This window comes from Eublepharis macularius, chromosome 2 (genome assembly GCF_028583425.1).
Source record: "Eublepharis macularius isolate TG4126 chromosome 2, MPM_Emac_v1.0, whole genome shotgun sequence".
Lineage (NCBI taxonomy): Eukaryota > Metazoa > Chordata > Lepidosauria > Squamata > Eublepharidae > Eublepharis > Eublepharis macularius.
Window position 1 is genome coordinate 113,605,531 of NC_072791.1, and position 27,875 is coordinate 113,633,405.

General features: G+C 40.3%; 1 protein-coding gene across 2 annotated transcripts in view; it reads right to left on the reverse strand.

The window, feature by feature from the left end:
• Nucleotides 1-21,937, reverse strand: part of WT1 (WT1 transcription factor) — a 101,775-nt gene extending 79,838 nt beyond the window's left edge. For both annotated transcript variants that reach the window (XM_054971516.1, XM_054971515.1), the window contains exons 1-3: nt 21,547-21,937; nt 13,676-13,798; nt 12,539-12,629 (exon numbers count right to left, since the gene is read on the reverse strand). In XM_054971516.1, coding sequence (XP_054827491.1) covers nt 12,539-12,629; nt 13,676-13,798; nt 21,547-21,937 — 605 coding nt within the window. The remainder of the gene's footprint in view (nt 1-12,538; nt 12,630-13,675; nt 13,799-21,546) is intronic.
• Nucleotides 21,938-27,875: the final 5,938 nt, after the last annotated feature.

Consider the following 27,875-nt stretch of genomic DNA (forward strand, 5'->3'; position numbering starts at 1 on the left):
GTATTAAACAAACAGCCATTGGACTCAAATCCTGCTGTTTTGCTGCAAAGCAACACACTATCTATCTAAAACCAAGAATCATAAAGGAATATTTTATGAAAATCAACTTTTTCATATTACCACAGCTCACAAAGAGGGAAAAAACAGTTCATCTGTGCTTGGTGCTTCTGATCATGTTGTGTTCTCAACAGCTGTTATTAATGGTATGTACTGTTAATGTTCACATAAAGAGAGGATTCAGTCTACATCCTGTGTTCCACCATTGTTTGTACTTCTGATTTTGTCTTCCAATATTATCTGCTTTATTAAAAAGGTATTGACATGATCAATGTGGACAATGTTTCACAATGACCCTTTCTTGCCTTAGTGCTGCCCTTCTTTCCCTAACATAGCCATTTTATGTAGGTGAAATCTCCTCATAGCAACAATGAGCACAGTCACTGAGACATTTTGCTACCATTTATCTGCTAACAGAAGATAAAATTCTAATTGTTTCATGATCCCAAAACAGAGATATTTCCTAGAGAAAAGTTATTTTACAATCCTAGCTCAAGTTCTCTTTCCCCCTTGTTACTTTTTTGTATGCTACACCAAATTTATTAAGTTACCGGTTCACAGGTGCAACTATATAAATTAAGCATTTATTTTTAAAAACTGAACATGCATATCCAGGAGGAAGAAGTATGTTTGAGTGGTAAGCACACAAGGACAGAGCCAGAGGACAGTAGAAAACAAAATGAAGTTAAATGATACAGCAAGTGTTAGTGCTGGCACAGCCTTAGTTTCAACTCCGGTATCAGGATTTGGTTTTTCTGAGCATAGTTTATATAATGAGTCTTATTTGTTAACTTGTTCTAATTATTGTGATTGTTCCTCTCATCCATCTTGGGCTCTTTTGGAAGTTGCTTGTCTGATGCCCTTCTTTAAATGAAATGCATTAAGGTCAATATATGCTAAAGTGGATCCTGTTCCTCCTATAATTTCTGCAGTTAGAGAATTATGCATAATTCACAACAATATCAATTTGATCCATTTTCACATTGACCCATATAACATTATAAGCCAACTCAGATCTAAAAATTGTAAAGAAATCTTTTTTATGAAAGGTTTAGATAGATATGGGAATTTTTACTCTGGATCAGTTGATGGACCATGCAACATTAAGTGTTTCAGAGTCTTGCTTATTCCGGGAAATTCTCATTGAATCAATGCAGAAAACCTACAATATTTGCTTCTAAATATTTGACGTTGATTAATAATATATTCAGAGTCTCAGGAATGAAATAAGGACCTAGATTGCTCAGTCTTGTCAAAGCTATGGGATATGGCCTTAAACTTTATACCTGTTGTTGCAATGGATAAGCTGTAGTAAGTTTCAGATATACTGGACACCGCAGCACTTTAAAGGACTAAGTAAAGTGTCTAGTTGCTGGCATTGTAACTTACAGGACTCATATCTTAAAAATATGCTTTGGGACGAAGTTATTACTCATATTAACTTTGTTTTAGAATATTCATTGATTTTAAAGCATGCATATGAACTTTTAAACTATTTGCCAGTTTCTTGGAAGATAACCAATGGTCAGTAACTGTAAGATTTATATTTGACCATAGGGCATATAGACAACAATTACATATGGAATAATTTTTTAGAAATTTGGAAACTTTTTATAGATGTTTATGTGTAGACCTGCCAGTATTGTAATATTTTTATTTGTATTCTGTATGAAGTTTGTTTTAATTTTTTAAATAAAAAACTCCAGCAGCAAACAGTCATACAGTATATACTTGTAAGCATGTACTTACAAGTAAATCCAACCGGATTCAGTGGGATTTACTCCCTAGCAAGCATTCTTAGGATTGCAGCCTCAGTGCCAGAAGCAACTTAGTCTTATCAGACACTGTCTACATAAGGTAAGAATATGACTGTTGCCTGTCATGTGGTTTGAATTCCACTCATTAAGAACAATGAAGTAGAAAAGGAGGCTTGAAGACAGCGAGTTATTGCTTCTAATTTAGGCATTAACAGAAAATAGTTCTATGAGGCTTTTAAAGATGGTTTGTAATGAATAATATATTCAAATCTTATTTAAAGTAAAGATATTATAGTTTTGCATCAGTTAGCATAATAGGTTGCATTCTTGGAACCCATGGCTTTATGCAAATAGCTCTTCTTCTCCTTTAAAGCAGTCTGAAGAAAAAGAACTGACTGGAAGGAAGATGATCTATTATTCTCAAATAAATCATTTCATCCTTAAAATTGCTGTGAACAAAGCACCACAAAAGTCATTTTTCCTCTTGCAAAGATGTTTTTAAATTGAAGTGAGGGCTGGGAAAGGCATTTGTACAAAAGGGATTAATGTTAGTTGGAGTGAAATAAAAGGAAGTTAACTCTAAGCAAAAAAGGAACTTAAAAGGAAACCAGTAGTAGATCATATGGAGTTTGTTTTGGCCTGTACTGCTGCCTACGAGTTCTTGACCTTGGTACAGAAACAACTATAATCTGTGTTCCAACTCCTCCACTCTTAAAGTCTTTGTAAGTGTGACTCATAGTAAATTTTCAGCACTAAACATGTTTATTGCATCAAACAATGTGATGCAGAAAAGTTCACTTCACCATTTGAATGGGGCCATAGCTTTTGGAAATGGATCCATATACAGTCTGTATTGCTTTGCAATTTCTGCCTCTCTCTCAAACACCATACAACTTATTAATCATGCAATCCACACACGAAAGAAGTACAGTGACCATAATCTGAACTTGCTTTCTGGGCTTAACACACTTCACAAAATTTGTTAGGAGGTTAAATGGATGAGGAGACAAGAAAACTATGTATGTAGCTCCATGCTCCATGGATAACAGGCAGGATAACAGTGTATAAGGTTCCCAGCCTCCAGGTGATGGCTGGAGAGCTCCTCCTGATCTTCAGGTGACAGAGATCAGCTCCCCTGGAGAAAAGGCTTGCCTTGTAAGGTGGACTGAATGTCATTATACTCAGCTGAAGTCCCTCCCCTCCACAAACCCTGCCCTCTCCAGCTACACCCCCAGAATCCTCAGGAATTTCTCAACCTGGAGCTGGCAACCCTAATCAGTGTAATAGACTGATAGTAACTGATGCTAGCAAAGTAACATTCTTAGGGGATTCCTGTACATGTTAGAATTATACAAAAAGAATATTTGTATCAGAAACAGTTTTCCTTCTTACAGTTGTGTAATAATTACAGAACCTTCATCTGGAAAAATGCATGCTGCACAAGCTTATACATGTGTACTCAGAAGTAAGTCTCACAATGTTCAGTGGGGCTTACCCCTAGATGCACAGTTTGATGGTTCAGTAATAAACAGTGTTATACCTTTTTAAGTCAATGGCTTAGGTGTGACTTGGTTAAGGATTGCACTATAAACTTTACAACTATTAAGACAAAAGAACTACCCTGACAATTAATTGTATTTGTCCCAAAGAACAAGAATTTGCCAGAAGTAGATATTTATGAGATCTCACAGCTTCCACAATAACAACAGTTAGTGACAGCATCTATTCATTCATATTATCCCTTACTGTTGCATTTCTTTATCTTCCAAGGAAGAGACTAAAATAGGTTTTGAAGGTTCATGGTTCAGAGGCAGAGATGGAAATGGGGAAAGATGTTTACCCAGTTTTCCATTTCCGTTTAATATGTCCCCAAAGTGAAATACATTTACTTAAAATTAGGTAACAATTTATTACAATTGAGCTGGCATTACTGTGACTTTAAGGCGACTAGGTAGGAAATAATTATTTAAGAGAAGAGGTTTATAAGACAGTGTTTTAATAAAATGCATTTTTAAGCAAATATCATTCTCCTTAGGACCGAAGCTGCAGGAGGCTCTGTGATCAATGCCTCCTTAGAAAGAAGTTGTGCTCCCTCTCTGCACTCCCAGTGTTCGTGTTTCTTTAAAGCAAGTATCTGGCTCTTTCATTGTGCAAGTATACAAACGCTATCTGTCCAAAGTTTGTCCAAGAGAGGAGAAGCTGCACGATGGCCAGTTTTAAGTCAATTGACTGCTCCTCACCATAATTATTCTGATATGTTTTGTTAACCTTTTCTTTCTGGTTCCTTTGTCTCAATGTTGTTTGCTTCCTTTTCTTTACTGTCAATAATTACAAGTGACATTTGTACCATTTGGGGGTTGTCCTGTTTGCAGTGGAAAATTTGCCTTGGGAGCAGGTGTAGCTACCACCACAGGTAGCTTAGTATCTATTTTAATTAATAATTGCAAGTCCCCTTGCTACAACTAATTTGTCTGTGTGAAAGACTAAGTGCCTCTGAGCATGAACAGAATGCCTTTTACTCATTAGTCATAACACTGTCACACACTACCTCAAAAATCTGGGATTAGGAGTAAAGGACTGAAGGTGTGTAATGCTCAGGTAAGTTTAAACCACAGAATCCCTAACTATAAGTACCTATAGTTAGAGGTACCTATAGAAGCAAAAAGACTGAAGGGCATAATACCCACCGCCTCTCACCATAGAAAAATAGCTCCTTTAGGAGGATCTAAATACATCTGAGCCAAAAATAATTTATGTTCTGAATGCTAACTGTAAACACTCTGCACACATACAAAACACTTTCCCCTCACTACACTATCTGGTATTTAGAGTGATTTGCAGGAAGGTATAACTCAGGAATCATTTGTTTCAGTAATTCTGTGTAGTCCTAAGAACTAGAGATGGGCACGAACAAAAAAAAATGAACATGATGTTCGTTGTTCGTGGCCATCCATGAACAGGGACTCACGAACAACCACAAACATGGCCCTGTTCATGAACATGTTCGTGGGGGCCAGCAGGCTCTCCTCCAGCCATCATCCAAGTCAAGATCCCTACTGCACCACTCCCAGAAACCTCACCTGAGCAGGCAACAGGAAAGGTACCAATAATAAATAATAGCTTGGTCCCAGAGCCTGGCAGCAGCCCTAGAACTTGAAGGGGTAGATCCCTATCCCACCACACACAAAGAAAATTCACACGCCAATACACTTGCTCCATCAAAATGCCAACAGCAACTGTCTTTCTCCCTCTCCACTGTCTGCAAAGTCAGAGCTGGGAGCCTCCCCCCTGGTCTTTGCTCCCTTGTTGTAAGAAATTTAGAGCTCCACACTTGAAAGGAAGACCTGCCTATCAAGCTAAATTGGGCTTAGATTGGGGTTTCCAGGGCAACAGCAGGAGTTCAGACAGAGTTCAGACAATCCCTGCCTAAGTTGCCAAGGGAATTGATTGCAGGTGCCGGACTGTCTGACTGGACAAACAGCAACGAACGAGGCTTGTAATGACCACCTGTTCATTTAGAATGGGGCCCCACGAACAGCTTGTTCGCAAACAGCAGATTTGGCTGTTCGTGGCTTTTTTTTTTTATTTGTATTGCTGTTCGTGCCCATCTCTACTAAGAACACTGCCTGAAAGTAAGCCCTATTGATCATTCCTAAATAGGATTCAAAGTTCACCTGCTTAGAATTGCTCTCCAAAGCGTTGCTTAATTGCCATCTCCCCCACTCCCATCTCCCCATCCCAACACAGTTTTGAATCATATCCCCACCTTATGCCCTGCAACATCTTCTGAGAATAATATAGGTACACTAATTAGATCTATAGAGGACTCATTATTATTAATTTGCTGTTAGCAAATCATCTTTCACTGGCTAGTTGACTGCATCTCATACTATAAGTGATTTAGGGTTGCCAACAAGCATGAAGAAAAATGTTCTGACCCTTTTATAGACGCTTAATATGTGAAATGAGCAGCTGAAACTTTTCATGGAATGGAGATAAATAACATCCCATTAATTTAAGGCCATTCATTTTTCCAGGCTGTTGGCAACCCTAACTGACTGCACAGTTTTGCACTGCTAGGGTAATCAGCTAGCCTCAACACTCAATGGCTTCTTCTAAAATGTATGTGCCTCATGCCTGTTTACAGTAACTACTACACATATAGACGGTAGGTGGCTCTATCAGCATGAAGACATTACACATTTAGCATATAGTTTATTTCCATGTTATTTTTTTTAGTATGGTGAATATTCCATCTCTTTATATTCTGTTCCAGCATTTCTTCAATTCTGTATTGGATTCTTGCTAATGCTATGTCTTTGTAAACTTGTCTATCTTTACCCTATGGCATTGTTTATGGAAATGTCCTTGATATTGACTGTACTAATCTCACACTGCGTAATCCGCCTTGAGTTTCAGACTATAAATGACATAATAAATAAACAAATAAATAAATAAACAGTTATGACTACACATATTCAGATATCATGTGATACAATATCTAGTTATATGTGGAAATACTACCGCTAATATTTCTTTTCAAATCCCATGTTATGACATCACTAGATTCCACTGACAAACTGGTCCTGAAGATAGTATTGCAATCATCCATTTCTATTGCTCTGTAGATGCAACATCCCAAAAACTTGCTCTTTAGATCTATCACAGAATCTCATCATCCCATATAGAGATAGAAATGATAGAGATAATAGAGGTAGAGGTAGAAGACAGAGGGCCCCTGCCAGAAAATGAGCTTTGTGCAACTTAAAATGCTCCCCTAGCTCAGCCATATGGTTGCTGCCTCTCCAACAATAAATGGTATCCTCACAACTGTTTTTTCAATTGTAACCATTGATAGGTGAAGAATTAAATGTTTTGAGGAAAAAACCCTTGCTGTCTCAACAGCCATTGAGAGATTGTACTCAAAGAATGAACTGCCTTGCCAGATAGTCATTAAAGATGATTAACTATTCTTCCAAATATGCTGCCCTTGGAGAGCGAGCATGAACATAATGAATAGTATTGCCTTCCCACTGTCATGACTCTGAAAAACACTGACAGTATCTCAATGGGTTTCCTGCTCCAGCTTTCTAGAGCTTTGATTGTTTCCAAGTGATATTATTTACAGCAGCTCATGAAATACTTTTGTGAGACAGAAATTTGACTATTATATCTGCATGCACTAAAATAGCTACTATTTGTAAACCATGTATGCATGATACATTTGTATTACAAACTAAAGAAGTGTTTGAATTATAATACACTGCCTACAAAATTTTATACGCATTCAGATATCACTGAATTCTATATTAGTTTGCAACAGCAACTTAGCAGCAGCTCTTCCAAAAATTTTCAGAACAAGAAATTCATCACGCATCTGCTATCCAATGGAGGGGGAGAGAGAGACAGTTCCTCCTATGCTCTTCTTTCTAGCTGTAAAATTCATAACACTTTATATGAGTTTACCCAGTATTTTTGTCCCATGGTCAGATTTTATTGCCAAACCAGTTTCCAGAGCCAGTCCAGTTTCCAGAGCCAAACACATCTGGAGGCAGGCTAGAATGCAAGCCACACTATGGTTTTATCCCTACTTTCATTTTCTTTTTCTTTCTTTCTTTCTTTCTTTCTTTCTTTCTTTCTTTCTTTCTTTATTTATTTATTTATTTATTTATTTATTTATTTATTTATTTATTTATTTATTTATTTATTTATTTATAGTCTGCCTTTCTCACTGAGACTCAAGACGGATTACACAGTATGAGATTAGTACATTCAGAATCAAGTACATTTCCATCCAGTATTAGGGACATTTCCATAAACAATGCCACAGTTTAAAAAGACATAGCATTAGCAAGAATCCAATACAAAGTAGAAAAAATACTGAAACAGAACACAATTCTAGGACTGACTTTAGACAACATAAAGCACAGGTAGTACATAGGAGTACATATTTAAAGCAACAGATAATATGTAAGGCAACATATTCTACAGTCCCTAACTCATTGCACAGCATTTGAGACCCCATCCCTACAATACATTCCTCCCATTTGAGTAAAAAGCCTTTTTGAATAGTTTGGTTTTGCATCATTTATGAAAAGCCAGGAGAGTGGGGGCTCTTCTGACTTCCTCAGGCAGGTCATTCCACAGGATAGGGGCCACCACAGAAAAAGCCTGTGTACGGGCTGCTATTGACTTCACCCATGTGCAGCCTGGCACCTGCAGGAGACCCTGTTCAGATGAGTGAAGCTGCCATGGAGGAACATAGGGCGCTCCCATAGGTATGCTGGTCCAAGGCCATGAAGAGCTTGAACTGAGCATAGTAACTGATAGGTAGCCAACAGAGTGACTGTAGGATGAGAGTGATGTTTATGCTCCTGCTCACTCCTGATAACAGTCAAGCTGCAGCATTTTGCACTAATTGGAGCCTCCTAGTTAACTTAGATGGGAGACCTATGTATAGTGCATTACAATAGTCAAGCCTTGATGTTACTGTACCTTAGCATGGATCTAGGTGGCCAGGTCAGCCATGTCAAGATAAGAAGCCATCTTCCAGGCTAGAGTGAGGTTTTAAAAAGCATTTTTTGCTGCTGCCTTTATATAGGTGAAATCAACAGCAGCCCATACACAGGCTTTCTCTGTTGTTGCCCCCTACCCTGTGGAATGACATGCCTGAGGAGGTTAGGAGAGCTCCCATTCTCCTGGCTTTCTGCAAATGATGCAAAACCAAATTATTCAAAAAGGCTTTTGACTCATATGGGAGGGATGTATTGTAGGGATGGGGTCTCAGATGCTTCAGTAACAAGTTAGGGATAATGTTGCCTTACGTATTATCTGTTGCTTTATAAGGCTGCTGGGGTGAACATTTGGATATCTGACATGGTATTTTTCAGTGGTCTGATTAAAATCAAATTACAAGAGAGTGGTAGTCCACATGTTTACTCAGAAGTATGTCCTAGTGACTTCAATAGGATTTGCGACCAAGTAATTGCGCCAACAAATGGCTGAAGATAGAATCAATCCAGCAATTTATGAGCTCTTACAAATTCATGAACATTCATGGGGAAATGAGAATGAGGAGCCATATTGTGGAGCCTGGTAAATAGTATCACCGATGACTGGAAGGCCTCCCTGAAAACTTAAATGACCAGATGTAAGCTTCAATGTACCCATTACTGACTGGACTGAAGAAAGAAAAAAATGCAACACAAACTCAGCTTCGTGCATTATTGTTGTGAAAAGGAATCCACACTCTGCTCTGGCATACATAGAGACCATTCTACTCTCACACTACAAAGCAAACAAGAGAATTTCCTGGCAGCACAACTATTCTTTTGTTAATAAGACAGTTAGAAAAGTAGGAGCAGAATTCTTTACCATGTTTGTTCTATTCCATTCGCATTATTTATTTTATTTTATTTATGTCATTTATATTCCACCTTTCTCGCTTAGACTCATGGCAGATTACACAGTGTGAGATTAGTACAATCAGAGGCAAGGATAAGTGCAGGCATTTCCAGTGTCAAGAATATTTCCATAAACAATGTCATGGGGTAAATGAATATAAGTTTACAAAGACATAGTATTACCAAGGATCCAGTATGGGTTTGAGGAATTGCTGAAACAGAACATAATCAATTCTAGAACTTACAATGAACAACATAAAGCACAGGTAGGATATAGGAGTACATATTTAAAGCAACAGATAATATGTAAGGCAACATAATGGTGAAATCTATGGTTTCTAACTCATTAGCAAAACATCTGGGACCCCTTTCCTACAATACCACTCTCTTAGCTGAGAAAAAGGCCTTTTTGAATAATTCAGTTTTGCATTGTTTGCAGAAAGCCAGGAGGATGGGGGCTCTCCTGACCTCCTCAGGCAGGCCATTCCATAGGGTAGCGGCCACCACAGAGAAAGCTCGTGTATGGGCTGCTGTTGATTTTGCCCATATGCAGGCTGACACCTGCAAGAGTCCCTGTTCAGATGAGCGAAGCTGCCATGTAGGGACATAGGGAGGGAGGCGTTCCCATAGGTATGCTGGACCAAGGCTGTGAAGAGCTTTGTATGTAATAACCAATACCTTGAACTGAGCACGGTAACTGATAAGTAGCCAATGGAGTGACTGTAGGATGGGAGTGATGTTCAAGCTCCTGCTCGCTCCTGATAATAGTCGAGCAGCAGAATTTTGCATTAGGGAGAAGGAAATACAACTCTGCATATCTGTGAGATCTAAACAAATTGCCAAGTGAATTAACAAGCCAGTAGAGTGGTAATGTAAACTGACCATGAATATGTTTAAGTTGTAAATCCTGATCATTTCATAGGATCTAAGCAGGGAAAAAACCAACAAACTACTAAGGTAATTTATAGACAAGTTGTGAAGTATTCTATTGGCCATAGAACAAGTTGGTTCTATGGCCAATAGCCCACATTTTGACTCTTACTAATTAAATTAATGCATCAGGCCTAGCACTTTGATATGCAAGCCCCAGCAGAAGGACACTTCAGGACTGCTTTTTGTTCCTGTCTTCCTTGCTTGGCTCTAATTATGAGATTTACTTAAGGGATATCTATGTATGAGAAGCAAGCAATGTTAAGCATTGAATGAAAGCCCATTCCTACTGAAGTCAAGACTAACATTGATTTTAATGCAGCAGGCACCACAGCCATTATAATCTCAAATTTGAAGTCTGCTTTAAAATTTCAGTAATAGATGTTTGGCAGAGGACTGTGGCTATTATTTTCACGTGGATCTTCTCTGCCATGGTTATTCCTGTGTAACTAATCTGAATAAAGTCTTTGTTTCCTTATTACCACATCACCTCATTTCCTTGAAACCCAGGCAGGTTTGCTAGAAAAAAGCTTTTGGAACTGAGTGACACAATATTCTTGCTGTCCAGAACTGATTAATCAACAATGATATAACCAAGCCTGTGAAGTTCCCCTTTGGAGAGGCTCATTGTTTTTTGTGCACATGTTTCTTAGCAGCTCCCCAGACATGGGATTGGTTCCAAGTTCACCAAAAGTTGAAAAATAGGTGGGGGAGAGGGGTGGAGGAAGATTTTGTTCAGGCTCCTAAACAAACTCAAAATAAACTAAAAGGTACTCTTCTCCCCACACACACACACACACACACACACACACACACACACACATCATATCAAAGAAAATGGCAACAATAGTTATAGCCAGTGTTAGTTTAAAACATATATGCCCATCACAGAAAATAAGACTTTTTAACCCATTCTCCATTTTCAGACTCAGTTCCCTACAAATAAAATAATGAATGGTCATTGATGAACACATGAGAATTTTAGTGAAAGCAATTTAAGAGAAAGAATTCTTCACTGTTCTTGAATAAATAATAGGAATTCAATAGGTTTTCAGTGTGCATCCACATGCATGTGTATCTTGCAACTGAGGACTTTGAAAGCCCTCTTGCTTACTCCAAGTGCTGTGAAACAAAGAGAAAACTTCTTCCTCTCATAATCCAATATTGTGAAATGCAGATTTAAAACAGTAGTTTGTCCTTTCTTGGATCTTGAAAATTTGTCACAGTTGGTATTAATCTCCAGTAAAAGGCTGTTAACATTGATTAGTTTTTTTAAAAATCCCAGAATTCCGGAATACTATCTATTTGAGAGATGTCCTGACATTTTCAAGTACCAGTATTTTGTCCTGTCATTCTACATTCATGGAAAAACACCCGATCACTCCCTTTTCCCTATTTATCAGTGAGATAGACTTTTGAAATTGCCACCGACCAGATGGAGAAAAATCAAGGAACAAATCCATTAATTGAAGCCTTAGGTTACTAATGAACAAATTAATTACATCCTTAATTTTCCATCTCACTTACAAAAGATCTAAAGTTTAACCAAGAAAGATTTTGTCTCAAACCATATTGGCCCCATTAACCTCAATAAGAAGCTTGATTTCCAAAAGTTTTATTTAACTTTCCTATACATTGGACTTTGAAATCAAGATTGAACTAATGGTTAAAAGGAACTTCTCTACTAGACAATTCTGTGCTCTTCATTAACAAGAAACATTGGGAAAAGCATGGCAAACAACTATTCCTGGAACTAGAATAGATAGTGCAGATCAAACATAATTTGGAAATGAGTGGCCATCTTTTGTTAGTGACAAACATTTACAGTTAAGTGAATTGATTGGTTGGTTATAGCAAGATCATTCTTGTCAAGAAAGAGTAGCAGCTACTGCACAATAAGGAGTTCCCAGAATCACACATTTGAATTGTTGTTAACCAGAAGTCCGCTGTGGAATAAGATCCAGAGAGATTAAGAGTAGAAACATGTGATTCTAATCATACCTTTGCAATTTAAAGAAACTGATAATTAAATTAACATCAGGGCTTTTGTTTCCAGAAACAATACACATGATGGGATAACATAGGAATACCTTGGTTTTCTGTCTTTGCTTTTAACATTTGCTGCTATATGTATTTTAGATTCTTCTAGAGAAAATTAGAATATGTGATAAAGTTAAATATTCTTCCTGTTCTTGGAAGATGAGTGCCTACTTTTACATAAATAAAGTCTAGTAGACTGAAAAGGAAGAGAGAAAGGGGGAGGTCAGCAATTTAACTTCAGAGTTGTTTGCACAACCAACAAAGCTGTTTTGCCAATATCTAGGAGGTGGAATATACACAAAGACTAGATGATGAGGAGACTACAGCATAACTAAAAAGAAGGCAGCACACCTGTTGTATGGGGTCCTCAGGAGTAAGGCCTGGCTGTCTGTGGGGGTGTGGCAGCCATAGACTGGAGGAGGCACTGAATACTGCTGGTCACCTGTAGACAAAGGACAGAGCATTTCACTACCATAAAGCATTGTGACCTAATGCTAATCTTAAAGCATTATTAGGAACCTGGGGCAAGGGGAAAGGGACTGACTCCTTTTCAAAATATAATTATTTTCAATAGTTATTTTCATTAGAGGTAGAGACTGATTCCCAGTTTTCCTGAAAATTGTTTTATTGTTTGACAAATTGTAAAACTGGTGGTTGCTTTTATTTGTTAACAAGCACGTAGCTCAATGACAGCTGATGTAGCCTAAGGTGAGCTATCAGTTGAACGTCTTTGGTTCAAATCTCACTTGGCTATGACTTCCTGACCTGAGGCAAGCCTTTATTTCTCTGCTTCCCATTTGTCAAACAGAGATTGTAATTCTAGCCTCCTTTACAGTACTTCAGTGAATGTTACACCAAGGGTTACTGGAGTACTATAAATGAAGCCCTTTGAACACCTGAAATGTATGATATAAATGCTAAAAGTAATCCTTCCAAAGTTAAGCGTTTTAAGACACATTGGTTGCAAAGAGAAAGCTGAGTGTGTACATCTAAAAGTTGCATCTATTTCAACTGGAATGTGCCTTAAGTATATATTCAACTGTCTATCTCTTAAACAGGACTTAAACGTCAGTTCTAAATGCCTTTTCCAGAAGTCCTGTTGAGTTCAGGGTAACATCATATATAAAGTCCCATCAATCTGTCTAAATATTCTAGGCCATTTATTGTACATAGTTCTGGGATATAATCATTACAGCTTTGTTTTAATGATGTACTATTTTCATAAAAGCATAGTCATAATTTTCAATAGCACTAATCTATTCAGCTTCGTATTTACATATGGAAACAACTACTTTCTTTGTAAGGATACCAGTTATTCAACTGGAATTTGTATTATTCTTTAGTCATAAAAATCCATAGGTGCACTGGTTTGGGGAGACTTTGTGGGGCTTGTGAGCGTGTGTGTGTGTGTGTGTGTGTGTGTGTAATACTCAGTAATTTCAGTCCTGTGATCACTGACACATTGCACAAAGGCCTTTGCGCAGTTACCTAGAGACGTCTGTTGGCCGATGGGGTCCTCATGTTTAAAGGAGTGGTTTGTAAACTGTGCTGCGTGGTGAGAGGGAGTATGGCCATAACTTGGAGTTCCATCAAACGCCACTGTGCTGTAACCTGCCAAGAGAACAACATAGTTAAGAATCACAAGTTGAATCGCCTGGCCTTGAACTTTCTCATGAAACAGCTTCCTGCAAAAAATGTTTCCCCCAGGCAGGCGTCAAAAAATCTGAAGCCTACGCTCTTTCCAGCAGCTGGTAGCTCCTTTCCACAAGAAAAGATAGCCATCACAATGAACCCAGATAAACCCACAGAGAGACCAAAATAGTGTAAATTCCATGACTAGCCCCAGTCTTGCACTACCTTCTCCACCATATAAAAGTTAACTCCTGTTGCACATTCAAACCTCATCAAAAGAATAGAGCTATTTAAAAAATCATTTTGTGTTAAAATCAGTGAAAATCAGAAGCACAAACTAACAGTGAAATCCTAAACAGAGTTACTTTAGTCTAAGCCCATGTAATCAATGGGCTTAGCCGGGAGTAACTCTTTTTAGGATTTCACTGTAAATCAATTAATGCTGGGCCTTAGTTTCCTTGTGCAAAGTGTTGGTGATACTGTTTTCCCCCACATCTGAGAACCGCTGGTGATCAGGCACTGGGAAACTACCTGCGGTCATAAGCACATTTAAACACTCATTTCACAATGAAATACTTCTATAGTAGCCCCATTGTAAGTACACTCACTTGGAAGTAAATCACTGACATATTTGGGACCTAGGTACAATTAATGGGATGAGGGGCTTTGTCCTAGGATATCTACTTTGGTGGGAAATTGAGAGTAAAGAGCTTTCTTCATGCTTGAAAAGGGCGGGCAGGTTGCCTGCCACAATACTTTCATTCATTATTCCTCATATTTAAGAGAAAGTTCTCATCTGCTGAACAAATCCCTCTGCCTTTTCACGTGTAAAAGCTACCCTTTAATCTCTGTCTCTCTTGCTTATCACTAATTTTATAAAATTAACTTTCTGAAGCATCTGCAATAAAAAAAGGCAAGCCGTCAAATGAAAAAATAACCTCCTCCTTTAAGCGAAAATTGCTTGCTCAAATAATAATAAACAGCCTCTTTTTTTCCTAAGGAGCAAATTCAGAAGGAAAAGAATCGCCTCTGGTGACCCCAGGTTGACACCGAATCGTAAATCAGGCATTTAGACACCAACTTTCATTAATTACTTGGAGCCAGCTAAACAACTTCAGCTAAAAAGTAATTACAAAGTAATATTATCTTTGAGGCTTCTCGGCTCATCAGCATTTACCCCAAGACCAAAGAATGTTTAGTGTAGCCCTTTTGAGACCTGCCCTTGCTTTCGCAATCAACACAAGTTGATTCCCCCCCCCCCCCCCGTCGCCCCGCAGTTGTTGTTATAAATGCTGTTTTCTTTAAATCCCATTCTGCTGTAAACTCGCTAGTTTTAAGAGAACATTCCAAACATTCAGGCAGGCAATGTCATGCAACTATGATGATTTCTGTTTGGAACAAGTTCTCACACAATCAGACTCTGCAGCAGAAAAAGATTGACAATGATGCTCCTTTGTATTGTGACGCTATCTTCAGTTGTCGTATCCAGTGGACTAAACTTCTGCTCCAGGGACTGTTCATTCTGTGGCAATAGATGGCAATGAAGAAGAAAATGAAGGCGATGGTTGATGTTAGATCACAGTGTAGGATGAAAAAATCAATACCTGAGAGGGTGGAGCAAAGAAGGAAAGTTTCCATAGTACTCCAGAGAGTGATTTACTGACCATCCATATGCAACCTGATCCACAAGTAACTAAAACAAGTATCTGGCTGGGCTTGTAATGCCCCCTTTCAAAAAATACATTACCTGTGGGTTTCTAGACATGTTTACTCAAAATTGCCATTAATTTAAATGGGCTTGCTCTAGAGTAATTGTTCTTAGGATTGCAGCCTAACTTGAAAGAAACATCCATTGAAATCAACTGGACATTGTCAAGTGAAAAACTTTCAGATCAGAGTCCCATTGAATTGAATAAAATCACCCTGACATGAGTTCAGTGTGAATCGCAACCAGAGGTTCAAGCAACAGCAGTTTCAGAATAATCCCATTAATTGTTAGAAGAGTTGCCACATTGTCCAGTTCATTTTATATGTAAACCACTTTACATCCTGATTCTGAATGCATCACCAGAGGAAATAAATCCAATTCCACTTATGCCAATGTTTCCAAGCCAAAGAATTAGAACCAGGGGGCACAGGCCCATTGTCTTTAGTTAAATTTACATGCATTTGGTTAATATCTGTATTTCCAGCTGAGTTAAACTTGCTTGGGTGCATAATTTTAAATTGCTGTCCTAGTGGCAGTTACTGTGGACTCTGGAACTGTTCAACGGCCTACTTGGAAGCATCATATTAAATTCAGTGGCAATACCCCAAAAGAAATCTATTTGTGAGCGGCAGTTGAATTTCTTTTAGGATCTCATAGTAAAGTGGTTTAAATAAATGTGTCCAGTTTAAGATACTTGTGGTGGGTATCATCTAACTATTATAGCCCAATCCATCATAACCCACTTAACATAAGACTTGGATGTAAGCTATTTAACTTCTATTGCAATCAGGTAGAACTCATACCAAATACTAATCATAATCATATTTACCTTTAATTAGATATAAAAACTGCCTATTTGGACATACTTTTCAGGTGACTTGCACATACATTTATCTGCAGCCTAGGTTTTTGCAAGTTTCCTTGAAAATTAGGCTCATTGTGCTGGATGGAACTTACTCCCAAGTAAGATTCTAGTTAGAATATATCCAGGACTGGGATGTGAATGAGATTAAATAATATTTATACTGCAGAGTTATAAATTAAGCAGTAAACTTTTCTAATCTGAGAGTTAGTGACTCTTGAAAATAGGATTTCGTAAAGCCTTCCTGTCTCTCCCAGGGTGGAGAAGTTACTGGAGCTTCAGGTTGCTTCCAGAGCAAAGGACTGATGATACACTGTAATTGCACCTCCCTCCCCAGCCCCCAACAGTTGGCCAGAGACAGAACAGGGTTGGAAGCGCCTCTCCAGACCTGCTTTGCACAACCCCGGGCGTGAAGTCCTTTTTCTCCTAGCCAGTTAACAGCGATGACAGGCTGGTGCCCAACCCCTTGCTCTTCTACACTATAGCTGTTCCTGGCTCCCTTATCTAAGCTCATAACCCACAAAGCAGAGGCCTCCCCCTTCTCCTCTTATGCCCCCTCTTTTCTTTTCAACTGTCTTGCAACACTGACACTTCAAATCTGTAGTTCCTCTTGGTTCAAATGCAGATATTTCGTGACCTTCAAAATTTTCCTCAGAGCAAGAATGATGTTTTGGCCGCATTTTCCGGTGTTGCTTGACCCAAAGCTTCAGGAATGTGATAAGAAGGCTGAGTTCTGAACTATCCTTTTGATAGTGAGGTCTCTTTAATTAGGATTTTATCAGAGGCTAGGCTGATTAAGACACACTGAAAATAATTGAAATTTGGACATCTGTTGAAGAAGGCAAATATTCTAAAGGGATCCAATTGTTAGAGGAACCCAGAGGAATGAAAGAATGGAAGGGGCAAAGGGAGAATACAGATAGGCAGAAGATTCAAAGCAAGAGGGTTTTCCCCCTGCCAAAAGTTTGGCAAAACCACCAAGGTAACATCTTTCCCACGGTGGGAAAATTTGTCTAAAGCTAAAGTTCAGCCTTGACTGATTCGAAGCAAGAACATTATATTTATTTCCCAAACAAAGTTCACCAGTGTTCCCAAGTTCCTCCCAGTCCCCCAAAATTAGGATTCTCCCTCTCTCCCTCCTCACCCTCATTTCTGTATAGCTTGAGTCTGCTAGAAAGAAGCTGCTGGTTTGTTTTTGTTTAGAACTATCATTCAAGTTCTTACCACCACCACCCCTCAATATCTCTTCCTCACTATTACTCCTTTAACACAGTAAGAAAACCTAGCAAATCTACTACTCTTCATTCCTACTTCCCAGTATATAAATGTCGGGAAGTCTAAATCTAAGAGAATCATGAACCTGTAACTCAAGAGGACCAGAAAAGGATTAACTAGTACATGAAGGACAGATTCCTGGTTTCATTTTTTTTCCATTTCTTTCTTTTATGTCAGAATAGTAAAACAGTTCAGAGGATCCTTAAAATTTGAATCCAAATTCTCGAGATGCAGATTCAGCTGCAGTACCAACGTAAATTGTTTTGTCTCTATATTCTCCATGAATGTAATACAAATTCTAGCTTTTGACATATTGCTGCACCTTGGAAATGTAGTATCTCTTCCTAAAGTATGATATGCATTCCTAATAACTAAAAAATTATTTGTGGTCTTTACAAAAGTTGGACTTTTAGTTAGTGATTTTAAACAGCACTGATATGAAATTCTGTAAAATAAAAAAATAGCTAAATAATGTTTGGGGAGAAGGCTATTAATATAAATTGTGCTCCTTTTTCTAGCACCCTGTTCATGTTAATATTTGAATTTATCATTCTGTTAAATTTACAAATTGCTTTTTGTTTATCTGATCTACCTCATTCATCTAAAATATTTTCCTCAACAACAACAAAAAAAACCACAAGCACAAAAAGATATGTACCAAACAAAGAACAGCAGGGAACACCAAAGAAACCCTGAAATTACTCAGTCCTGGTTTATTTGTTATTCTATCATAGCAAAATAAAACGGAAGCCCTCTGGCACCTTAACGACTAACAACATTTATTTGAATTTGAACTTTCCTGAGCCCACAGCTTCATAATGGAAGAAGTAAGCTCTGTCTGATGAAACCTCATATTTAAATAAATGTTGTTAGTCTTTTAAGGTGGCACTAGGCTTTTTTCCCCTAGTTAAATATGACAATTTCCACCCACCCCTAGAAGTGCTGTAAATTTACATATTTAGTGGAATCCAGTAGGGATATTAATTTGCTTCATATATTGCCTAAGCAAGTAATAAAACATCAAAATTCCTCAGAAAAAGTTATTATCCCAGGGGAGGGGGGGACAGCAATTATTTTGAAAAATGAGCTGTCTCCCCCCACCCACCCCATATAATCAAAGAGATTTCTTTCACATACTTCAGAAAGCTATTTTCTTCACTATTTGAGAACATAAAATCTCAGATTATGAAAATCCCATTATCACATTACAACTAACAACTTATTATTAAAGCAATCATTTAGGAAAACTTTTTAGAACAGTTGGGGAGGATTTGTTTTTCAAAACTAAAGTACTGTGACAGCATTATAAGGAAACCAATTAATTTTCTTTAGAATTGTATTTCACTGTTGCTATGTATTGCAGTTCAAGCAACATGTTTTAAAGGAATATATTTACACGTGAACAAAAGGTTCCCCTTGTTTTGTACCTTTACTTAATAGTGATTTTATTAAGCAGGTTGTAGCCAAGGAAAAAATCATGACACTATATGGGTGCAATCCACTTGCAAGCTCTTCTCTACCAGCCCCATTGAAATGAATGGTTCTACTGGATCGTTTCCTTTGATGTACTAGTGTATATATATACTAATATAACTGTACTAATGTTTCCCCTGATTTCATACAAGACATTGCTTTCTTCTTCATACAGAGACATCTTGAGTAAAACAAAGGAACATGTGAATTTTAGTAGGTAGTTCTTTACAACTTATTTCTGGTTTTTCACCATCTCTCTCCCTATTCCTCATGGGCAAAACAAACAGAAGCCTATGAAGGTCCTCTTCAATTATCAGGAGCTATGACCCAAAATAAGCCAATGAATTGGATATTTCTTTGAATATGACTTTCACCTAAATCAGTGGAACATTTCTAAATGAATCCATGTAGAGTTAAGTGTCACAAATGCCAAATTCTAGAAGTAGGTTAAGTGGGTTTGAAAATTTTGTTAGAGGCAATAATTTATTCTGCATACATAATACAGGGAAAAAATGGTTGATTTCACCAAGAATTACTACCGCATTAATATACTATGGTTCTGGTGCTATTTAGTAATGTGCCCCCCAAAGAACTGCATCTTTGAACATATCTTTGATATAGTGGTCCAGCGAAATTTGGTGGTGTAAAATGCAAAGGCATTCTTTAACTCAATAAAATCACAAATAGTTTCAGCATTAAAACTTTGTACTAGCCCCACAGTGTTAGTTTCTCAATATTATTTGTTCTGGCATTTATTCCAGCACTATATATACTTACCTGCTTGTTTCTTTTTCATTAGTAGATGTAAAGGTAGAGGGGGCTATAATTAGACTATAATTCGTTTTTATTTCCACTGTCTATAGGTTAGTAGAAGAATCTATTAGCAAAGTTCCAACAATTTATTGTATGCCAACTGGACACAGTAATTTCTGGAATCTGGTTCCTGGGAAATTCACCATAAATTCTTGTGGAATGTCTTCAAGAAGAGAAGACCTCTTCTATATTTGACCAGTTTCTGTTCCATGCATCTGACGAAGAGAACTTGATTCTCGAAAGCTTATGCTACAATAAAATTGGTTAGTCTTAAAGGTGCTACGGGACTCTTTTTGATTCAAGAAGAGAAATACCACTACAACCTGTTCACTAAAAAAGGAAAGGTGGGGATTAACAGGCTCCCCTGTTATAAATAAGTAAACAAGACTGACTTCAGAACTGAAAACAAAAGCTTGTTTTCCACTAATATTGCAATCTAAGCTTAAATATTAGGAGATTCCCCATAGAGTTCAAGGGAACTCACATCTGAGGCTGCATTGATTATTATAAAGTTTATTATAAAGTTTCTATTGAATGCAGGAGAATTAGGATCAAACTCTTATGGAAACTTGGTTGTTGTGTGTTTTCTTGAAACTTTTTTCTGGATTTCTCTATCTTGCCTTCTGAAGCAAGAAGTATAAAAGTCCACTAGGAAAGGAGAAAGCTGAATGGGTCTGTGCTCCATCAATTAAAAAAAATAGAACATAAAACTTACTATGAAATGCTGATTAACTGAAGGGATCACAAATATTCCACTGATTGTTCTGAATCTGGAGTGCATTTAAAGAAACCTCTGCAATCCACAGCCTTCTTACTCCAGAATAGTCCAGTGGAGTTCTTAACTGTTTTTTAAAACTACCCATCCAGAATCCGTTTGATTCACAATAATTTCCCTGAATGTTAAAACCCACTAAATTCGGAATGGCTTCAATGACGTTTTGTCCCCATCTAAATCTCATACTTCAAGTAAATTCTTTATAGTGTTTCTTTGGTCATGAAATTAAATTCATTTAATCAAGCAGCGATCCACAAACTAGTTAATCTGGACTAGATTAATTAAATTGAAATTCGAACATGAAATTACAACCCAAAATTAATTTCTTCCGGAATAGCCTCACTTCACATCCCGGGCAAGAAGTAAGGCTGCAATCTTTGCAGCGACTGACTCCGTAGAACTTAGTTCAGAGCAAACGGGCAGAGGCTCGCGCTGCACGTGCGGATATTATTGGCTGCAGTTCGCTTGTTTGGATGCGTATCTCCGGTGAGGTTTGGCCCAATACACGCACATGCCTATTGCCAGTCGCTTATACAGCAATTGCGTGGCAATGGCCTCTAAAAACAACCGTACAAGTTGATGGCTAAGATCTTGCTGCAGACTGTTCTCCCTGGGGGCTGCGGATTGCCACCACTGTTGGTCAACATCTCTAAAACTGGGGGGCCGGCATAGGACACGAGGGTCCAGAGAAGGCGTTGTCGAAAGCAACCCTCTCCCAAAGCTCGGAGCGCTCCGGCGGGGGCACTAGAAGCCCCCGCGTCAGGCAGAGCTGCCGCGGGATAAGGGTGTCCAGCAGGTCCCGACGGGGCACGCGGCCTTACCTTGGTTGCGGATGGCTTGCTGGCTCTCCAGGCAGTTGGGCAGGTAGGGCCCGTTGGGGAACATCCGAGCCTGGCCGGTGGGCGCCTGGCTGGGCGGCGGGAAGGGGCCGTAGCGGCAAGCTCCGGCGGTGCCGGTGAACTGGCCCGAGAAGTGGACGGTGAAGGCGCTCAGGCACTGCTCCTCGTGCGGCTCCGACGCGCTCCAGGTGGGCTCCTGCTTGATGAAGGCCGAGTGCGGGGCCAGCGAGCCGTAGGAGGCTCCCGGCGGGAAGTCCAGCACCGGCGCCCATTGCGCAGCACTGCTCACCGGCATGGGGCAATTGCCGCTGCCCGCCAGGGAGGGCACGGAGGGCTGCAGCAGCGCGTTGATGTCGCGCACGTCCGAGCCCATTTGCTCGCCGCACACTTTCCGCCGGGGGGCGGGAAACCACTCGCTGCCTCCGCCGGCGACCCCAGCACCCGGGCCAGAGCACTTGTTCCAAGCACTTTGGCCCCTGCCCGGCTCCGGCTGAAGGCACCAGGCTGCCGAGCTCAGCCCTTTCGGGGACGCTGGCTCCGGGTTGGGGAGGCAAGTCCCCGGCTCCAGCCCTGCGGGAGCGGGCAACAGCGAGAGCGCGAGGTTGGTCTCCAGGGTCGCCCTTTGGTCCAACAGTCAGCAGCGCACGGAGAGAGCGCGCAGCCGAGCTCGGAGCGGGACAGGCGGGAAAGAAGAGATGGCTGCGAGGGAGAGGCGGGCTGAGGGAGACGCCTTGAACTTCTTCCCTCAGCTGTGGCTTTGCCCTCAAATCCCCAAAGCTCGGCTAATTGTGAGGGGCTCACCGCGTGAGGTGGCTGTAGCGGAGGAGGAGGAGTCAGTGGCGCGCGGGCGCTCCATTCACGCGCTCCTCAGCCACACGGCTTCCTCGCGCCCACGGAACCCTCCCCCGACGGCAGGGCGCTGGCTCGCTGGCTCGCTCCCACGGCCGGGCAGAACAGCGGGGCAGGGGCGTGAGGAGGAGAGAAGACCAAGTCTCCCCTCCCGCGCCCACCCGCTTTCTGGGCAATAAAGGCCGCCGCCAAACCCGAACGGCCGCAGTTCCTTTCCGAATTCCTCTTTACAACGCGAAGTGAGGGAGGCAGGTCGTCCGCCGGTTTGTTGACCCCTCAGTAGCTATGTAGGCTGGTTCGTGTGAAAAGAAAGAAATGCGCCACGGAGGAGAGGGAGAGATCCATTGGCACACGGGGCTTTCTGTTACTCGGGTGTGTATGTGAAAGCGTAGGATTAAAAAAAAAATTAAAGACGCGTCGGTCAAAGATCATCTGATGCGTCTACCTATATGCGTCTACCTTCTTACTATGTAAGAAGACAAAAGTACACATTTCTGTCCCTCTTCACCTCCGTTTAATTCTGATGGCCACCTGTCATCCAGCAGAGCCTCTTCCAGAGTGGCTTCCTGCTCCCTCGGGATAAAATCTCCCCTCCATCTTGCAGCACTTACGGACAAGGCAACAGATGTGAAACAACACCTTAGAAGAGGACAGAGTCGATAATATACAAATTCACCAACTGAAAATGGGGGGAAATTCTGTCCAGCAGCCAAAGTGGAAGAGAAGGGTTAAAAATGAAAGGTCCCCTTACACATCCTGCACGTGTACATTAAACGTGTTGGTTCTGATATAGGACCCGAACTCTGAAGCTGTGGGACGATGGTTCCGCGGGAGAACTGAAGCGGGGGAGCTTTTTAATATACTTCTGGCAGATGCTTCACACTCTGCTTTACCATCCTAGTCGAGTTTTCCACCAACCAGTTGACTGAGGGAAAGTCCGGTGCTTTTGACACTGGCCTGCTGTCCCGCACAGAATATCCCCCCACCCCCACCAGAGCCTTTTAAATCCAATGGAAACTCGGCGCTCTTCGGAGCCTGCTCCTAGAGGTGCTGCTGGTAGAAAATACCACCTGCTGCACTGGGCATTTGTCCCGTTTGATTAACCTCGTTTATCCGCAGCCTTCTTTCTTCCAAGGATCTCAAGGTGTTGTCTTGGCCCGTTCTCGCATTTTTATCAGCCTGGAAAGTAGGTTAGAATGAGAATCGCAGAGGACCTTTTGCCAGCCGCTATCTTAGCACTCTTCTGCGCCTGGACTTCTCAGGAGGCCCAGAATTGTGTTAAGAGTCTCCTCGCCGCTTGGCGGGACAGTACAAAGGATCGTCTTATCAGGTGGCCACATGCCGCTTGTCAAACGGGCCTTTACCGTTTCCCCTAGGAATTTGCAGAAATTCACGGTTAGCGTCCAAGCTCTGGCCTATTTGAACCCAGGGCTCGGTAGAGAAGGACTGAGCTCCTTCCATGCTGGCCCTCATAACCAGAAGGCTAGATCGACATTAATGATGCTGTTATTGGTGACTAATGCACTGTTATTGCTTCTCAGAGTAGAAAGAAGTTCGTCATTATTAAACTGAGTTCAACTTCATGCTGCTTCATCTTTCATTTAACACTCGCAGCAATCCTGTGAGGAAGTCATTTTCCCCAAGCTGCTAGGGAGTTTGGCTCACATCTGTATCCTGTCCCCTGCCCAAAACCAGGATAAGTTTTAAAGCCTTCAGGAAGAGGTGGCATCAGATTGGAAACTCTCGCTGGCACTTTTACTTCGGGGGTTGAACGAGGACAGCCCGATAGGCAGGCATTTTTAAGAGCCTTGCTCTTCTGGAGGGGATTCTGGCTTTCATATGTGGGTGAAAACCAGGAATAATTTTCTACAAGCCGTGGGCTCTCAGCCACGCCTACATCTCAGCTTTGTTGTTCGGTCAAATTATTACTCTGCATTCTCGGGATACTCTGCATTCTCGGCAAGATACAAATATAATAACTAAAAAATTTGGAGAGGTGCGTCAAAAGGACTCTGATTTGCTTCATTTGAATGCATATCAATAGCAAAAGAAAGAAAGAAAGAAAGAAAGAAAGAAAGAAAGAAAGAAAGAAAGAAAGAAAGAAAGAAAGAAAGAAAGAAAGAAAGAAAGATTCTAGGGAGATGAACTCATTGCTTGGTCTCATCATAGGTATTTCCTTGGTGTTGCTTAGATTTTTTTTTTACTCGGGACGAAACTAATGTATTTAACAAAGAAAACATCTAGGCTGAGTCATTCTCTCAAAGGTAATCGCTCATTGGTTTTAGTGGAACTTCTTTTTTTTACTGAGAAACCTAAGGACAGACCAATCCGAGGAATTTAGAAACAAGTCCCATTGAGTTCAAAGAACTATACGCTGGAGTTCATTGTATTGCTGCGTTAGGATGGCAGCCTAAGCTGTTTTTGACATCTGGCTCTGATGACAGCTCCCCACAGATGAAATTTAACGCAATAAACTTACCGGTGTATGTTACAAGAGAGGAAGCAAAACGTTGCAAATCACTCTTCTGGTGTCATTTGCAATTTTTCAACAGGTATTAGAGAACCTAGTTAACATAATATTCTCTGGGGAGTCGGGTTACTTGGTACTTGAAGAGGGCAACTTCAGAAACTCTAGTCTTAGTTTATTACTTTAATCACATTCAAAACCTAGGCAGCATATTACATCATTTTAAAACAACATGTACAGCTTTTATATCCGGTGTTGGGAACGCTGTACAGAATTTTCATTGTTTTTGATAATTGACATTAATTCGTTTGTTTACAAGTTTTAAAACAATCTACAGAAAGTATTCAAGAACATCTTCCTTTCAAATATGACATCTTACATTTAAATTTAAAATAAAGGACTAATTGAACTTGATATATTTTTCAAAGTTATTTGATTTCCTGATTATTCGTTCCACTAAACCGGAACACGGGGTACTTTTTTCAGAAATTTGTTTTGAAAAACATAATAGGTTGTTCCAAAATAGCCTAAAATCAAAGTTTAATTAAATTGGAAGGTTTCTACATTTCCTTTACTAAGTCTTTTTAATTAATGTGGGATGCAGTCCTCATCCAGCGGAACTCCTCTCTCCTTGGTATGTGGAAAATGTTATAGTGCTAACCTTACAATTTGTTTTTGCTCCTACACAGAGCATACATTTGCGATAATCTTGGGTACAGTCATCTTCTGCTAAATTATTTCTGAATTTTCCTCGTTTCAGTAATTTCATCTTCAATGTAAAGATCAGTGTTTAAAAAAACAGGCATTATTTAGAGTAATGTTTCTTTTTTATTTTATATATGCAATGTCTTTTTTATTTAAACAAAAAAGAGTTACTCTTTCAATTATTGAACTGTTCAGTTTCTACAGTGACTGCTCTCAGCACAGAACTAAACATCAGATCTGATCTCCAGAGCTCAGTAAATTTGTGCAGAGGTTGAGGGGTAAATTGCCACTCAAATTGGACGGGGGACAGACGGACAGTGAAAGTGCAGCTATTTTCATTACTCACCGACCCCCAAAAGAGAACGCTACTGAAAAGGTGCATGAAGACAATTTTAATTTGGTCTTCATTGTAAATGGTAAAGGTCCTTTACAGGTAATCTGAAAAGACTGTTAGTAACATAATCAGTCAATCGACCATTTCCAGGGCAGCTCGCATCTCAAACTCCTCAACAATGTCATGGAAGAATAGTGTAGCTTTCTTGTTTGCTTGATTTATTTATCATCCGCCTTTCTCACTGAGACTAAAGGCGGATTACACAGCGTAGATCAACACGATCAATGGCTACAATATTCAATAAACAATACAATATGGTATGAATTGCAGAAAATGGAAAACAAGCAGAAATCTGATACAGAGCTGGAAATGACGCTAAGTAAATTGACATAACTTATTACATGACCCAACCACCTAGTAAGAGCATACTTGCAGCGCAAAGTAGAGTAGTCCACAGCCCCTTTCCAACGCATCTCTCTGAACCATTTCCTTATAGTACAGACCTATTGCCGGTATATAAAAGCCTTCCTCAATAGTTTATTGCCCCGAAGAAGGGCTTGCTGTTGCTGTTTTCAAAACCTACCTATAGGTTTTATAACTATAGAGACAATTTTCTACAGATTATAAATGAGCGTGGTTTGTCTTCCATATGGTATATTTTTGGATTTTTCTTAAGCCTCAATTTAAAAACAATGACGTCTTTAAAATTTAGGATGGGATACAATTTAAGATTGGCGCTTAAAATGAGTTGCCCCCAATAGAGCACAATGGAACTAAAGAACGAAACCTATGCAGAAACCTATGCAGAACCTAAAGAAACCTATGCAGTTTGCAGGAGCTGAAAGTGGGTCATGCTGACGGATACAAATTGCGTAGGGACTGGATTTCTCTGGAATGCCTGTTACTTAACTCATTCACATCCCGTGTTTTATCTTAAGAAACATTCAAACGGTTTACTTCATCGGGGCTTTCAAGTGCCCGCCAAAGAGCATCGAAGATCCCATTCCTCCACCCCACCCCCGATCGATATAATAGCACTTGAGAACTAAAACCAAGACGCAAAACCCTTTTTGCCCGCTGCCATTTTCTTGCCCAGAGTTAATGGGTGGTGATTCTTCACTTCTTCGACCTCCCTAAACAACCCGTTCTTGTTTAGGAGGAAAAGAGGGGAGAATGCCAGCCCTGTTGACTCACAAGGAAGCCTGGGTCTCAATTAGTTTTGTTGCTTGCTTGCTTGTTTAAGGGCTCGTTTCCCTGTCCATTCTAACCACTGTTTCAGCAAACTGCGTGCAAACTGGAGGGGGGGGGTCTGTCTCCTCTCACCTCTCTCTTTGATTATTTAAAGAGGCGACATGGGGAGAAACAACGCTGTGAACCCTCTCCAGGCAGGAGCCCCGACCAGAGTAGCAATCAGAGAGGCAGAGAAGCAATCCCCGCTGCAGATTTCCCCATTCCGGGCGCGAACTGTCACCCAGCGCGCCTGGAAGGAACTGCAATTTCCAGCTGGGACTGCGGGAGAGCGAGTGTGCCATCAGTGTCACCTTCCCCCTCCAGCCATTCCCCATTTCTTCTAGCTCTGCTGTGACCAAAGAGATGCGAAATTCGCTGCCCATCTTGCCCCTTTCACGCCGCCTGTCCCACCCGACGATGACATGCAGGAGACAGTGTGGATCTCTAGGCTTTCGGTTACACGATGTTCTTCGTCAGACAGTCGAGCATCAGTTACATGCAGAGACCGAAACAGGATGCCAATGGGAGACGCTCTGCACAGCTCCAAGCGCGTTTATTCGCTAACAGAAGACGATGCAAGAAAAGAGAAGTTCCTCCTCGGGGAAACTGACCGTTATTGTAATTATTTTGTAGTGAAGGCGGGGAGCTAAGGCCTGGAGTGGGCGCTAAAATTATTAAAATTCGCGTCAACAGCCGTCTCCTGGCGATCGCATAGGACCGCCGAGT